At 39.7% G+C, this 12,762-nt stretch overlaps 1 protein-coding gene across 2 annotated transcripts in view; it reads right to left on the bottom strand.

Moving 5' to 3' along the window:
* The window catches only part of LOC129756767 (supervillin), a 1,054,002-nt gene that overhangs the window by 911,464 nt on the left and 129,776 nt on the right, over positions 1–12,762 (bottom strand). The window contains exon 1 of one of the 2 annotated variants that reach the window (XM_055753763.1): positions 1,259–3,098. The exons of the other annotated variant lie outside the window; for it this stretch is intronic. Coding sequence (XP_055609738.1) covers positions 1,259–1,273 — 15 coding nt within the window. The 5' untranslated portion in view covers positions 1,274–3,098. Of the gene's footprint in view, positions 1–1,258; positions 3,099–12,762 lie in introns of those variants that run through there. 2 annotated transcript variants of the gene reach the window in all.

Genomic DNA, 12,762 nt, shown 5'->3' with positions numbered 1-12,762 from the left:
TTGAAGGCCCGTACGCATTGAAAACTCTATTCTGCTCGTCAGTACGCAGCGTCTTAAAATATGCGGTTCCAGTTTGGGCACCCTACCACTCCGTCCACAGCGACAGGATTGAAAGAATACAGAAAAAATTTTTGCGGTACGCATTACGTCGTCTGCCCTGGCAAGATCCTGTACGGCTACCTCCGTACTCTGAGAGGTGTGGCCTACTATCAATGCGCCTTTGAGTCAAAGAAGAAACTATCTGCAACGAATCTTCATCTACGATATTTGGACCAACGCTGTTGACTGTCCCCAACCGCTCCAGAGTTTAAACCCCTGCGCTTCAGCTCGACAACTACGCATTCAGTTGATTTTTTGGTTGCCAAGAAGCAGAACAGTATTTTGACAAAATCACCCCTTACACCGATGTTGTCAAGCTTTTAATGTTGTCTCGCACTTATTTGACTTTCATTTATCTAAACCTTCGTTTAAAAGTGCAATCGATGATGAAAACTAATTTTCAACTTATTTTTAATGCGTTGTTATCTTATTCATAGGTTAGTTTTAATATTAAGTCTGTATGACAGTTTTCAAAGACTCCAAATAAAAAAAATTGAAATAAAATTTCTACTCTGGAATTTTTTTTTTTGGCAAGGTTCGCAATACCGACGATAGGTGGCAAAAATAGACATAACATGATCATAACAAGTATCGAGTCTGTATGATCAGTGCTTAAAGGTTCGGAAAAGATTAGCTAGATGTTACCCTGAGCTCAGGGAGATAAATTAAACTCTCATTTAATTAGGGATTTATATCACTTTATCAGTGATTTTAGTATACTACAACCGGAAAAAACTAGTCTCAGGTTAAAAATTATCAAATACGTGTGTTAATTTTTGAGTGATTCTAACTGCTTTTAATTAGATAGAAGTATATCAATTTTTCACGATTGGCTATTTGCCTATCCATAGGCATTCACGGTATACAATTTGACATGTGTAGAAGTGAGAAACCAGTTGCCTTCGCTTCAATTTCACTCAGATCTGCTGTGCTCCTTATGGAAATCTGTCTAAGAGTAAGGAGCAAGTTTCATTCTATATAGCAGGCCCAATCGCAATTTAGCTATCTAAGCTTTTTTTTTTTCCCCGGCTACTAAGTTGCATAACTGAAACAAATCCAATCTCAATAATCCCGCGACAAATCGCGCCTAAAGACACCAAAAAATCTTCCCATTTGAGTAATCCGATGAGGGGTTTACTAGGAGGTCAGCAGAACCTACCTGTACCAAGTACATATTGATCCGGTCAACCACACAAATGCCTTGTGTCACGTGAGCCACGGCAGGTGTCGAAATCCCCTGCAGCTAAAAATAAATCCGCACTAGTTTTATGGCGCCTTGGCTTGCCTCGGCTCGGTTGGCTGCAGGTCACCTCCTCAGGAATCGATAATCCAACACGAGCTGCTGCTGCTGCTGCTTTTGCTACCCGGTGTCGTTCCCTCGATGGAAACAAATCCCTTCCAGTAGGTCAAACCTCCCTAATCTAATCCGAAAGAGCCTCCCACGCGCGTTCTTCACTTTGGGTGCCGGACGCGAGGACAGGTTTCAGCCCGGTTTTCACTCATCAACAAATTGCGGAATCCCATCGACGACGGTGGGTGAAACTCGCACACATGTTGTTTTAAGGTTGATTCCGCCCGGAACCGATGAGGGCGTTACGATTGGTTAACTTTTGCCGTTTTTCCTTTTTTTCTCCAGTTGAAAGCAAAAGTTGCGATTGAGGAGAAACACTTTCCACACTTGTTTTGGTTCGGTTTTCGGTCTTCAGATGATGACCCACAACGACAAGCTTCCGATCCAATCCGTCCCGTTTGAGTGATTCAATTTCCTTCCTCGTCGTCGTCGTCGTTTGTCGTATCTTAGTTATTTATTCAAATACGCAAACAAATACACTGTTGGACCCCTCCGAAACCACATGCGGGTGTCACTAGTTTGGGCTACAGGCTTTTGTGAAAGTTGAAAGCACCTTCCTCACCTCAGATTCAGAGAGGACACGCAGCATGCCCCAAAAATACGCGTAGCAGAACTACGAGAGCGCCAACCAAAACTACGCTATACGCACCACAAACCCCTTGACTTGAATGACCAACTACCAAGTTGGGCAACTTTTGCGCATAACTTATCCAAGTAACCACTGGATGAAGTTCGTATTTGGATCACGCAGCACTTGTTGCTCTGATATTGGGTCGTTGCCAAGCGATCGTTCCTCAAGGAGCACTTGATCACTTTTCACTTTGCACAATCTCTGAACAGTAAGAGGAAGGAGCGTTAAACCGAAACACTTTTGTTGTTGTTGATTCAAGTGGTGTTGTTGTGTGGTTTTTCAGACAGCTGGCAGCTGTCAAAATCCATACAAATTGCAATCCATCCCGCACAGGCTTGTTAACCTCCAAAATCGACTCTTTCCAGTTCTTTCGACATCACCTTCAGGAGGAACGTTCCAAACGACGAACCCCTTGGCTCGAAGGACCGGTCTACAAAGCCACAACAACAACCATAATCATAACTTCTCAAATGCTGGCTGGCTGCCGCCAAGTCACTTTCCCAAAACAAAAAAAAACAGACAGACACACATAACACAACACAAAACCAAACGCTCGGGTGCGTGTTTTGTTTTAAGACACAATTTCCATGAGTCAGGTGTTTTGCGTTTTTTTGTAGTCGTCACAAAACGCTGAAACAACCTAAGTGGGGTTCCTTCTAGCTTTAGGGTGCAGGTGTTCTGCTGTTCAGGACTCCTGGATCTGGCGCGCAAAATTCCCCTAGTCACTGCGCCTAATAAGGCACGCACTCGTTACCGACTTCTAAGGGATTCAATCTCTCGGCGGTCCTTCAATATCCGAGAATCCGCCTGGTAATGATTTATTTCTTCTTGTTTCAATTCTCTAAACCACAGATGCGAGAACCTTCATTAACTACCCTCGAATTCTAATCAGGCACACACTCGTTCGAATTTGTTACGCGGCAAAACAAACCCGATAAATATCATTCCCCTTCAAAACGAAACTCAAATCAAGCACTATCGATTGTTAATTCTAACAGGGACGCGACCGTTTGCGTTGAGCGTCAACGGTTGAATGATTGAACCGGGCCCTTTCGGCTCTTGACGCGCAATATTTCCAACAAGCAACCGCACCGCCGCAACGCGTTCCTTCTGCGTGCGGCGGCAGACAAACGGCAACAAACGCTTGACTTTGTTTACAGCGGCACCCGTTTTTCTCTCTCCGCTCTGTGTGCTTTTTTTTCGTGAGAGGGCGAAGCACGCGGTCCCAAACGCTTAGACCAGTCGGTTTTGTTTTGGTTTCTCTTTCCTGCCGCCAGCTCCGTTTTTTCCCTCTCACTAGCCCAGCAAACGCTTCGCTTCAATCAAGTAAAACAGTGAGCAACCGTTTGTTTTGTTTTTTTGCCGGTGTTCAACCCTCTTATTCAGCTTTTAGGAGACCGACTCTACAGCTATCTTGACAATTTTAATCAAATTGAGAGTTGCACCCTAAACACGAAAATAGACTAAAACGAAAAAGAGAGAAGGCAAAAAAACAGTGTTCGACTTTCATTAAGTTTTTTGGTGCAAACTCTATTATTCATCACACCAATAATCGAGAAGAGGGGGGCGTTTATGATAATCGAGTTTTGTTTTGTTTGCCCGCGCGAGGGTAAATAAATGCGATTTGAACCCATACGCTGCTTCGCGGCGATTTGGATGCTGCAAACCGGGCGCAACATTAAACGGTTTTCTGTTTTGTTATGGTGTGCACAGATAATGAATGGAAACAATTCGTTTTAATTCAATTGTGTCGGATATAATAATCAAGAGCAGTAACAACCAAGAAAAAAAGCTATGTTTTTCGATTGACGGGTTATCTCTATAACCGCGCTATTCAGTAAAGCCGCGTTTGATCTCGTTAAGTTATGCTGCTAATTTGGCGATACGGGTTTCACACTGTTTTGGTAATTTGATCCGTCGCAGCCTGTAAAAGTGAGATGATACTATTATTTGGGTTTATTATGCGGTCGAATTACCTTTCGAAACAGCTTTTAAAACGTCATGGGTTTCAAAAAAAAAACCGCCTATAGATTTAATATTTAAAGAGTTGGTCCTTCGAGCCAGTTTTTTTTCTCCAAAATACATCGTTGTGGTGGTGGCATTGACATAATCCTCGTATGTAATCTGTCAAAAACTGTATATTTGACAGTTGAAATAATTCGGGTCATTTTTTCAACCTATATGACGTTGACTGATTTCGAAGTGATTGAAGGCAAAACGTATCAACGGAGTGAAGCGATTCTTACTTTGAGTATTCTTGGTGATTTTGGATTAGTTCCTACTTCAGTAAACCTTTATTCATCTTGGAGCATCTAAAATATATTCGATCGCATTCTAAAAAATTAGAACAATTCAACTCTTGCAGAAGAATAATGTGGCTGTACTCCGTACACCAACCCTCTGGTTATAGCATTTATAAGATGCTAGACAAACCTTGGAAGAATAATCTTTTAAGCCATAATCAAATCCACCAAAATTCTATATATCTCGCGTGTGCTTTCATTACGTCGTATGAAGCAAAATGTAAACAAACAGTTTTATAACGAAAAAACACAAAAACCAGACATAAACTAGTCGCAACTACTTTTCATTTAGAGTATTTGTAGCCTGGACAACATATTTTATATGTGAAATACAAATTTTAAAGATGTTTTGATAACTTTTCTCAAATTCTCCCGGAACAATCATCTCATTGTAACTTGAATTTCAACTTAAAAACTTGACCAAAATCAAAGATCTCTAAGCCTGAAGATAGTCGGGCTGTTGTTCTCTCGAACAAATAGTTGGCGACGGGACGCCATCATGGTTCATGGTTTTTTTTTTCGATTATAGTCATTTTACCATCTTTATGGCATTCGGGACTTTATCAACGTTACAGTTGGCGGATCGTTATTGAAAAACTTATCCAGTACAACTGTGTTCGATGTTTACTCTTGGGCTCGAACTCACGGACATCGGCTCAGGAGACAACAGACTTGCCAACTGAGCTATACCACAAGCCCAAAGTAGCTTTCTTCATAAGCATTCAAGCTTTAAGTAAAAGCACATCATCGCACTATATCATTGAATATCAAACGTAACTTCACTAACACCATGATTGTGTTTATATTGTGTACGGTAATGTAAATTGCACTGGTGCACGAGTGTATGTGAAAAGTGTTTAAACTAGAGGTTGAACCCCTACCCGTTAACCCTTAGTTAGCGCTAGTTTGATGTCGCCAAAATTTCAGGGAGCTGATAGGATCTGCCAAAAAAATTCGCCTTCGATGGTGCCAGTTAATTTTTTGTGATCGACGCGCCTCTGGTGCCGACATTGGCCATAAAAATAGCAAAAAGCTGAAAAAGAGTGTCCTGTCTGTATCAGTCTGTGCTTCTTGTTCGTCTTCACTGTCGGCTAGATCAGCATTGTGCAAATTTCGGCTGAGAATGTCAGGTATTGGTAAGTCTGTACCTTTCACGTAGGGCACTCGGGGGTTATATTTAGGGACATTTAATCTTATTCTCTTGAGTCTAAACGGATTCTAGCGGTTTGTGATCAGTTTCAACCGTCAACGCTTAATTGTGAAACTTGTTGCACCCGAATCTTGTCGCCGCTGCTTCCTTTTCAATCTGGGGTTAGTTAAGCTCTACTAATGATAGTGACTTTTAAGCATACGCAATTGGATTCCCATGTTGCAGCAAGATATGGTTATCATACCTATAGCTATAGCGCTCGTTGTGACTGCTGCTTATTTTCTGGTATTCTAAGATTTTGTCAGCTTTCAAACCCTCGGCCGATACAATGTGTCCCAAGAATTTCACAGACTGCTGTTCAAATTTGCACTTTTCTTAGTTCTGCTTCAACCCAGCATCGAGAATTTGCTTGATAACCCTTTGAGTCACTTCCTTCAGTTCCGAGGAGCTTCTCGCATGGATGAGTATCATCCTTCGAACATTCAATGTCGTCAATGTCACCTACTGTACCTTGCATGACCCGTTGAAACACTTCCGGCGCCGATGCGAGTCCGAATGGAAGTCTAGTACAGAAATATCTAACTCAAGCTGAGATGCGATCTGTGACTCGTATTTGACAGAATCCACGTTTGCAGTCTAAATTAGTGAACAATTTTTTAGACGAGCAGCGATTTCTTGGATGGTCGTCAAGGGATGAAGTCTTCTGAGGAGATTCTGATTAACCTGCGAAGGATCGTTACAAATTCGAAGTTTCCCGCTTTTTCTAACTATCACCATAGCGTTGACTCTTTCTTGACATCCTCTCTAATGGTGTGGGGTACGTTTCTCGATGGACGAAACTCTCACTTAGGATTTTCCACCAGATCTATGTCATACACATAAACTCGTAGACATCCCAATCCCTCATACAGAACGCTCTCACTAACTTCTATTGCATGAACTCTGGCAATCAGTTGAAGTTCGGTAAAGATCTTCATTCCAAGAACTGGAGTAACATTTGACGATCTTTGACGATTTTGAAAATAATTGAAATGGACCTTCCTTTACATGGCACACCGGGGAGATCTCACCCAAGACTGGCATTCTGAGTCCGTAGAGTGTAACCAAATTAATCATTCTCGAAGGTTTGATGGCAACTGGAACATCTCGTAAAACACTTTCAGGTAATGAGTTTCACCGTCAACTTTCCTCCTTGAATCTCGATTATTTCGAACCAATCATGTGTCGCACCATCCTCCACTGTGTATACGTAGAATTTGTCTTTTGCTTCTGAATTTTCATACTATCATGTTTTCTGTCAGACGGGTTTTCAGATGAGCAGAAACCAGAACTGTACTTAGTGACAGTTAACAGTAAAAGAGGTAGTTTACTGAACATTTATTAAACACTACAAATTTTCTCGCTCTAATTTTGAATACAAATTTAAACTTATCATGTAACTGGCAACACTTAAGCTATATGAAAGAAGCGAACGCTTCACGGAGTTTTACACAATGTTGTATAACGTTCGTCCTTAGAATGATCAATATAGTTAAGATTCAACATATCATTCGATATTACGTCACAATTCGATTTTGCCACCTGTGCCAGGATCAATTTAGGGGGTCCAAACTGCAAATTGTTGCTCTTGAAAAGCCCCATATAGCTAAGGAGCACCCTAAGAACAGATATTCTTAAAATGAAGGCTTATGAAGTTCAATATGCTAAAACGCACGTATAAAAATGTTTTTAACAAATAAAAATTTCAAGTTTCCTCTCACACATGTTTGTCGGTCAAGGACCCAAAGTCTGGAGAAATCTCTAAGAAAGCTATTTTCGAAAGAAGCTCTTTTAAAAGTTCTTTGTTGCGCAGTTATCCATATATTTTCGAAAAATTGAAGTTTCATCAATCATAATATTAAAACAAAAATCATTCTTCTTCTTCTAACATCAACATGGCCAAAACTTGTAAGCATCCTGGAAAATGAAAGACTTGCGTCCTTCACTTTTCTTTTCAACATAATATCTGATACATATCCAAATATCCATATATTAGGTTGTTGAAAACATACGAAAATTGCTTCATTGCTCTCTGAAAGGAAAAAAGATTTGTGAGAAGGAAAAATTACAAAATACTGGCCATTTTAATACACATAGTTTAGTAGGTTTGAACAGTGATTTTTACCAAGAAAAAAAAAATAAGCTAAAAACTGATTCGTTATTGTTTATTCCATTTCAGTTGTCCAGGTAGTATTTATTTTCAGTCTTTTCCCGTATCCATGAAAAAAACGTTCACAATCTCATAACTTCCATTCTTTACTAGGACATGTATTTTATATCCAGTGAATGCACGGTTTTCGAAAAAAATGGATGGATCAGCAGGGCTTAAAAATATTTTGTTTTTTTTTTAACATTACAAAAACAGTTGTTAAATAATCCGCACTCTTCGTCTGACTTATATGGCACACTCTTCCCTCAGGCTGCGATATCTTCAATTCTGGTTTTTCCTTCGAGATCTTTCTGCTTCGGTCATTGTCAGCAAAATTAAACACCATTTGATGTTTGGCCTTCTAATGAATGTTTTGAAGTTTAATATTTAAAATTTTCAGTTTTCTTTCACTTTCACAAAAAAAAAGATGAATTCTCGGAGCAACTGTCATACACGTCCCTCCCAAATCGCTACCTACTTCGATCTCCTCAGAATATTAAAACAAAAATCATTCAGATTTAAACTTGAAAGTTTTGTTTGCATTGGATCACAAACCTCTCAATATAAAGTGAATATTAGTGATAATTCTATACTTCATTTAGCCCATTTAACATTGATAATTTTGAGCACTCACCCTAAATAGGTGAAAAAGGGTTGGCGTCCACTTAAGAGTCAAAATACCTTTTATTTTACAACTAATTTACGCTCATTTCACAAAAGATCAAATAAATTGATCGCTATGGCTTTACTCATAAAAAAAAAATTTCCGTAGTTCTTTAGAAGGGAAATACTTTAAGTGAAAGTCCAGATTGTCATCCAGGGCACAAAAAGTTAAGTAAGTGTTTCCGGTAAGATTTATCGTCTAATGAATAGCATCCGTAGTTCAAGATCAATCGCAGACTTCACAATTCCAGACCCTGTAAATTTTCACAGCAGCACAGCGACTAAGTAAAATAAGCTGTGTTTGATTGGGAAAAAAGTCTGCTTACATTAACTGTCCTAATACGACAGACAGAGTATGTGTTTGTCTTCAAGAGTGAGCTGGGAAAATCCACTCTCCTATGATCAGGACAGATATGTTTTCATTAATGGCTCGCTACTTGGCTTGTTCCGGCAGGGCGGGATCAATTAATACTTTTGCCGGCTGTATGTTGCTGGATCCTATCAAGGAAAGTGCAAGTGCAAATCGACGTCTTTTTTCGTCTGCTCTTTTACGTACCTGGCCAATGGACTTCTGTGCAGTATTAACCTGTAACCGGTGTCAGGGTTTTTTTTTCTCTTTTTCTCGTCTACAACTAACTGACTGATCGAGATAGTCTTCTTCCTGCTTTGGCCCTCATTTGGAGACTGGAAGTGATGCATATTTTTAAGGCGTATTTTGCAACATTATCTGCTTGGGAAGCGCTTGAATCTTGACATGTGATGCAATAGACGATAAGCTACCGGTGCCATGTGAACAAAAATTTGTCATCGGAGACTTATCGCGACGGATGAAGCTTGACGTTGTCGATCAAAACAAATTAGGAGACAACTTTTGTTGAAATCAACTGTAAATTTTGAAAACTTTGACAATTTTGACAATTTTGACAATTTTAACAATTTTGACAATTTTGACAATTTGACAATTTTGACAATTTTGACAATTTTGACAGTTTTGACAATTTTGACAATTTTGACAATTTTGACAATTTTGACAATTTTGACAATTTTGACAATTTTGACAATTTTGACAATTTTGACAATTTTGACAATTTTGATATGTGAGGACAATTTGATAATTTTGACAATTTTTACGATTTCGACAATTTTGATATGTGAGGTAGCGATGAATTATCTTCTGATTTTGGACTACCGAACGATGGCTTCTTGCTTCTTGTTCTTCCCTTAGATTTAAGAACAGCTTGTTAAAATACACAAACTTTCATAAAAGAAGAAGGCAGAGGTTAGAAATTTTGATTTCCGCCCTCTATAAAAAATACCAATAACTGTCATCCGAAACTAACCCTACCATAAAATTGATTTCACATGACCCCAAAAAAAACGAAGGGCAGAAGCGGAACATTCTCGCCATCACCGGGGGTCAGCTAGCACTTCTGATAGTTTTCTTGTCTCCGGTTCTCTCGTAATCAAGGAACATCCGAGAACCATTTGCTACCCACTAACGAGGGTCTCCCGTCGGTTTTTTTTATTTAAGGAAAAGAATCAGTCAGTCAAACCCCTGAAAGAACCCCTGATGGACCCAAGATGGATCCGCACCGGCCGGCCGGTTGACGACAAATGATTTTGACCTTATTTAGGCGGCCCTTTTTTCGAGTGACGACGAAAATTTCACCTTGAGATTTGGAGAAACGATGAACAAAAACACAAAACCCCCCGAAAAAAAGGGTTATAAAGTTTACGGGATTTATCGATCTATGAAAAGCATCAATTTATCGAATTTCTATGCAAATCGCCTTGCGCTTGTTCTCGTGAAGGGGGGAGTTGATCCTCAAATTGAAGGGGTCCGTCTGACTAGGGTCCGAAAACTCAAGCTGCTGGTCCATTTATCTTTCTCAAATCGGTGCGGAAGAAAGACAGAGCGAGAAAATCCCAGTAGGGGAGAGGCGGGCTATATGCGCATATTAAGGAAAGCACTCATTTTCTCCCATATTCTAATAGATAGGAGTCCGAAAACTATATACACATGAGCGGACATCTGTTTTATATACGTTAGAGCAATTTTTCTGTTAAAATCTGTTACAGTTTTTGTGAAAATAATTTTATAATAAAAGAAGTCAAAATAGCCGATTTCCGAAACTGGCGGGCTAAATGCGCATATTTATGTTTTTAGCTGTATTTCATGAACACTTGCAATATTTTGATAATCTTTAATTGAAAATGGTAGAAACGGATGTTAAGCATTCATCAAGGCCGAAATTTTGGTGAAATTTTTTACATCACTAGTTTTTTTTTGCATGAAACATAGTTAGGTATGCCATATGGCCATATTTCATGGTAATATTTTGTTAAGATCGTATTTTTATCGGATCAGTATGAAGTTCTTCTTTTTTCGCTGTAAGATCATGATTTGAGCATAGATTTAATGTATAAATGATAAAAAGTAAAAAAAAAAAATAAGACTAATCCAGATGAATAAGAAAGAAAAACCATTGAAATTTTTGTTTACAGAATCTGTACGCAAGATAATTAAAGTTCAATATATTATAACAAAACAGACAAAAATCTTGTTTGAATTTTTAAATTTTTTTGACTTTATATAACAATCAAATTTCTTAATGCCATGTTTCAATAGCGTATTACCCTCAAACTGCACTGATTAGACACGTTGAATCTCCAGCCATATCGTCAGTCGGCTGTATGCGCATATTACCCAACATGCGCATTTAGGAACACTTCCCCCTAGATGTGTCTGTTGAGCTTCTTTTGGGTGACAAAATGCCCGCGCTTTGTGTCTTGTCTAGTTACGAAGCGTGAACGCGATTAATAATGTGAACATTCGAGGCTCGTAAATTGGTAGATTATTTAAATGTTCATCGAAACAGCATCGACCAGCAGCAGCAGGTTACTTCTTTCTTTCTTTTCCCCCAGAAAAATATATGATTAGAAAATTTCCAGAAAACAAGAAAGCCCAAGAAAAATAACTAAAAAGAAACGGTATTCTTATGTTTGAGGCCAATCAAAACAGATCTTTGTCAACCATCAGCATTTGAGCGAAGGGTGAGGAGCAGAATTTTGGGCGACAGTTGTGGTTTTTTTTTAGAAACTGGAACAGAAAATTCACAGCATGAGTTTATGGTAGAACAAACGAACGGTGGCACGCGATATCGTAAATAACCGGGAGAAATTATTCAAATTCGAATTATTGTAATTAGTTGGAGATGATTTATTAGCGTAAGAGGATCAAATGAAAATTCAAGCCCCTACATCGAACATTGAGATATCAACATTCAGTGGACCAAACTATAATGGCATTCTATCACTATTCTATCACAATCTTCAGCAACTTGGAAAAACTCATTAAAAAATAAAATTAATATGATAAATGAGAGCCACCACCGTGGTTAATAGCGACAGTTAAATCTCGAGAAATCCGGAAAACGAGAAATTTTAGCAACAAACATGAGTCTTCGGAGTTTTTTAGAGGCTTGACTTTTGAACGTCACTCGGTTCTTTCAGAATTTTCAATGCGCAGTTTCAAATAGGTTTTTAAGGTGAAAAATCATGCTGAGCTCTGTAATGTCAGAGAATGATCATTCAAAAGAAGCCGAATAAATTCAAAGCCTGAAAATATTGCTATGGATTGAACTTGTTAAATTTCTGATGTTTCAAAGCCTCTACTAATTATGTAATGTTTATGTGCATAGATGTTTTATGGAAAACTGAGTTTTATGAGTCTGAGGTCCTGAAGACCGAAAGTCTAAAACCTGAAATCTGAGCTCCGAAGTCTGACCGAAATCTTAAGTATTATGAATCGAATTTCAAGATCCACAAAAGTCTCAAGTCCAAAGCCCCAAGTCCCAAGTCCCAAATCCCAAGTCCCAAGTCCCAAGTCCCAAGTCCCAAGTCCCAAGTCCCAAGTCCCAAGTCCCAAGTCCCAAGTCCCAAGTCCCAAGTCCCAAGTCCCAAGTCCCAAGTCCCAAGTCCCAAGTCACAAGTCCCAAGTCCCAAGTCCCAAGTCCCAAGTCCCAAGTCCCAAGTCCCAAGTCCCAAGTCCCAAGTCCCAAGTCCCAAGTCCCAAGTCCCAAGTCCCAAGTCCCAAGTCCCAAGTCCCAAGTCCCAAGTCCCAAGTCCCAAGTCCCAAGTCCCAAGTCCCAAGTCCCAAGTCCCAAGTCTCAAGTTCCAAGTCTCAAGTCCCAAGTCCCAAGTCCCAAGTCCCAAGTCCCAAGTCCCAAGTCCCAAGTCCCAAGTCCCAAGTCCCAAGTCCCAAGTCCCAAGTCCCAAGTCCCAAGTCCCAAGTCCCAAGTCCCAAGTCCCAAGTCCCAAGTCCCAAGTCCCAAGTCCCAAGTCCCAAGTCCCAAGTCCCAAGTCCCAAGTCCCAAG

Source organism: Uranotaenia lowii, chromosome 3, assembly GCF_029784155.1.
Source record: "Uranotaenia lowii strain MFRU-FL chromosome 3, ASM2978415v1, whole genome shotgun sequence".
Taxonomy (NCBI): Eukaryota; Metazoa; Arthropoda; class Insecta; order Diptera; family Culicidae; genus Uranotaenia; species Uranotaenia lowii.
The sequence above is the reverse complement of the archived record's forward strand: the minus strand, read 5'-3'. Positions and strand labels throughout refer to the sequence as shown.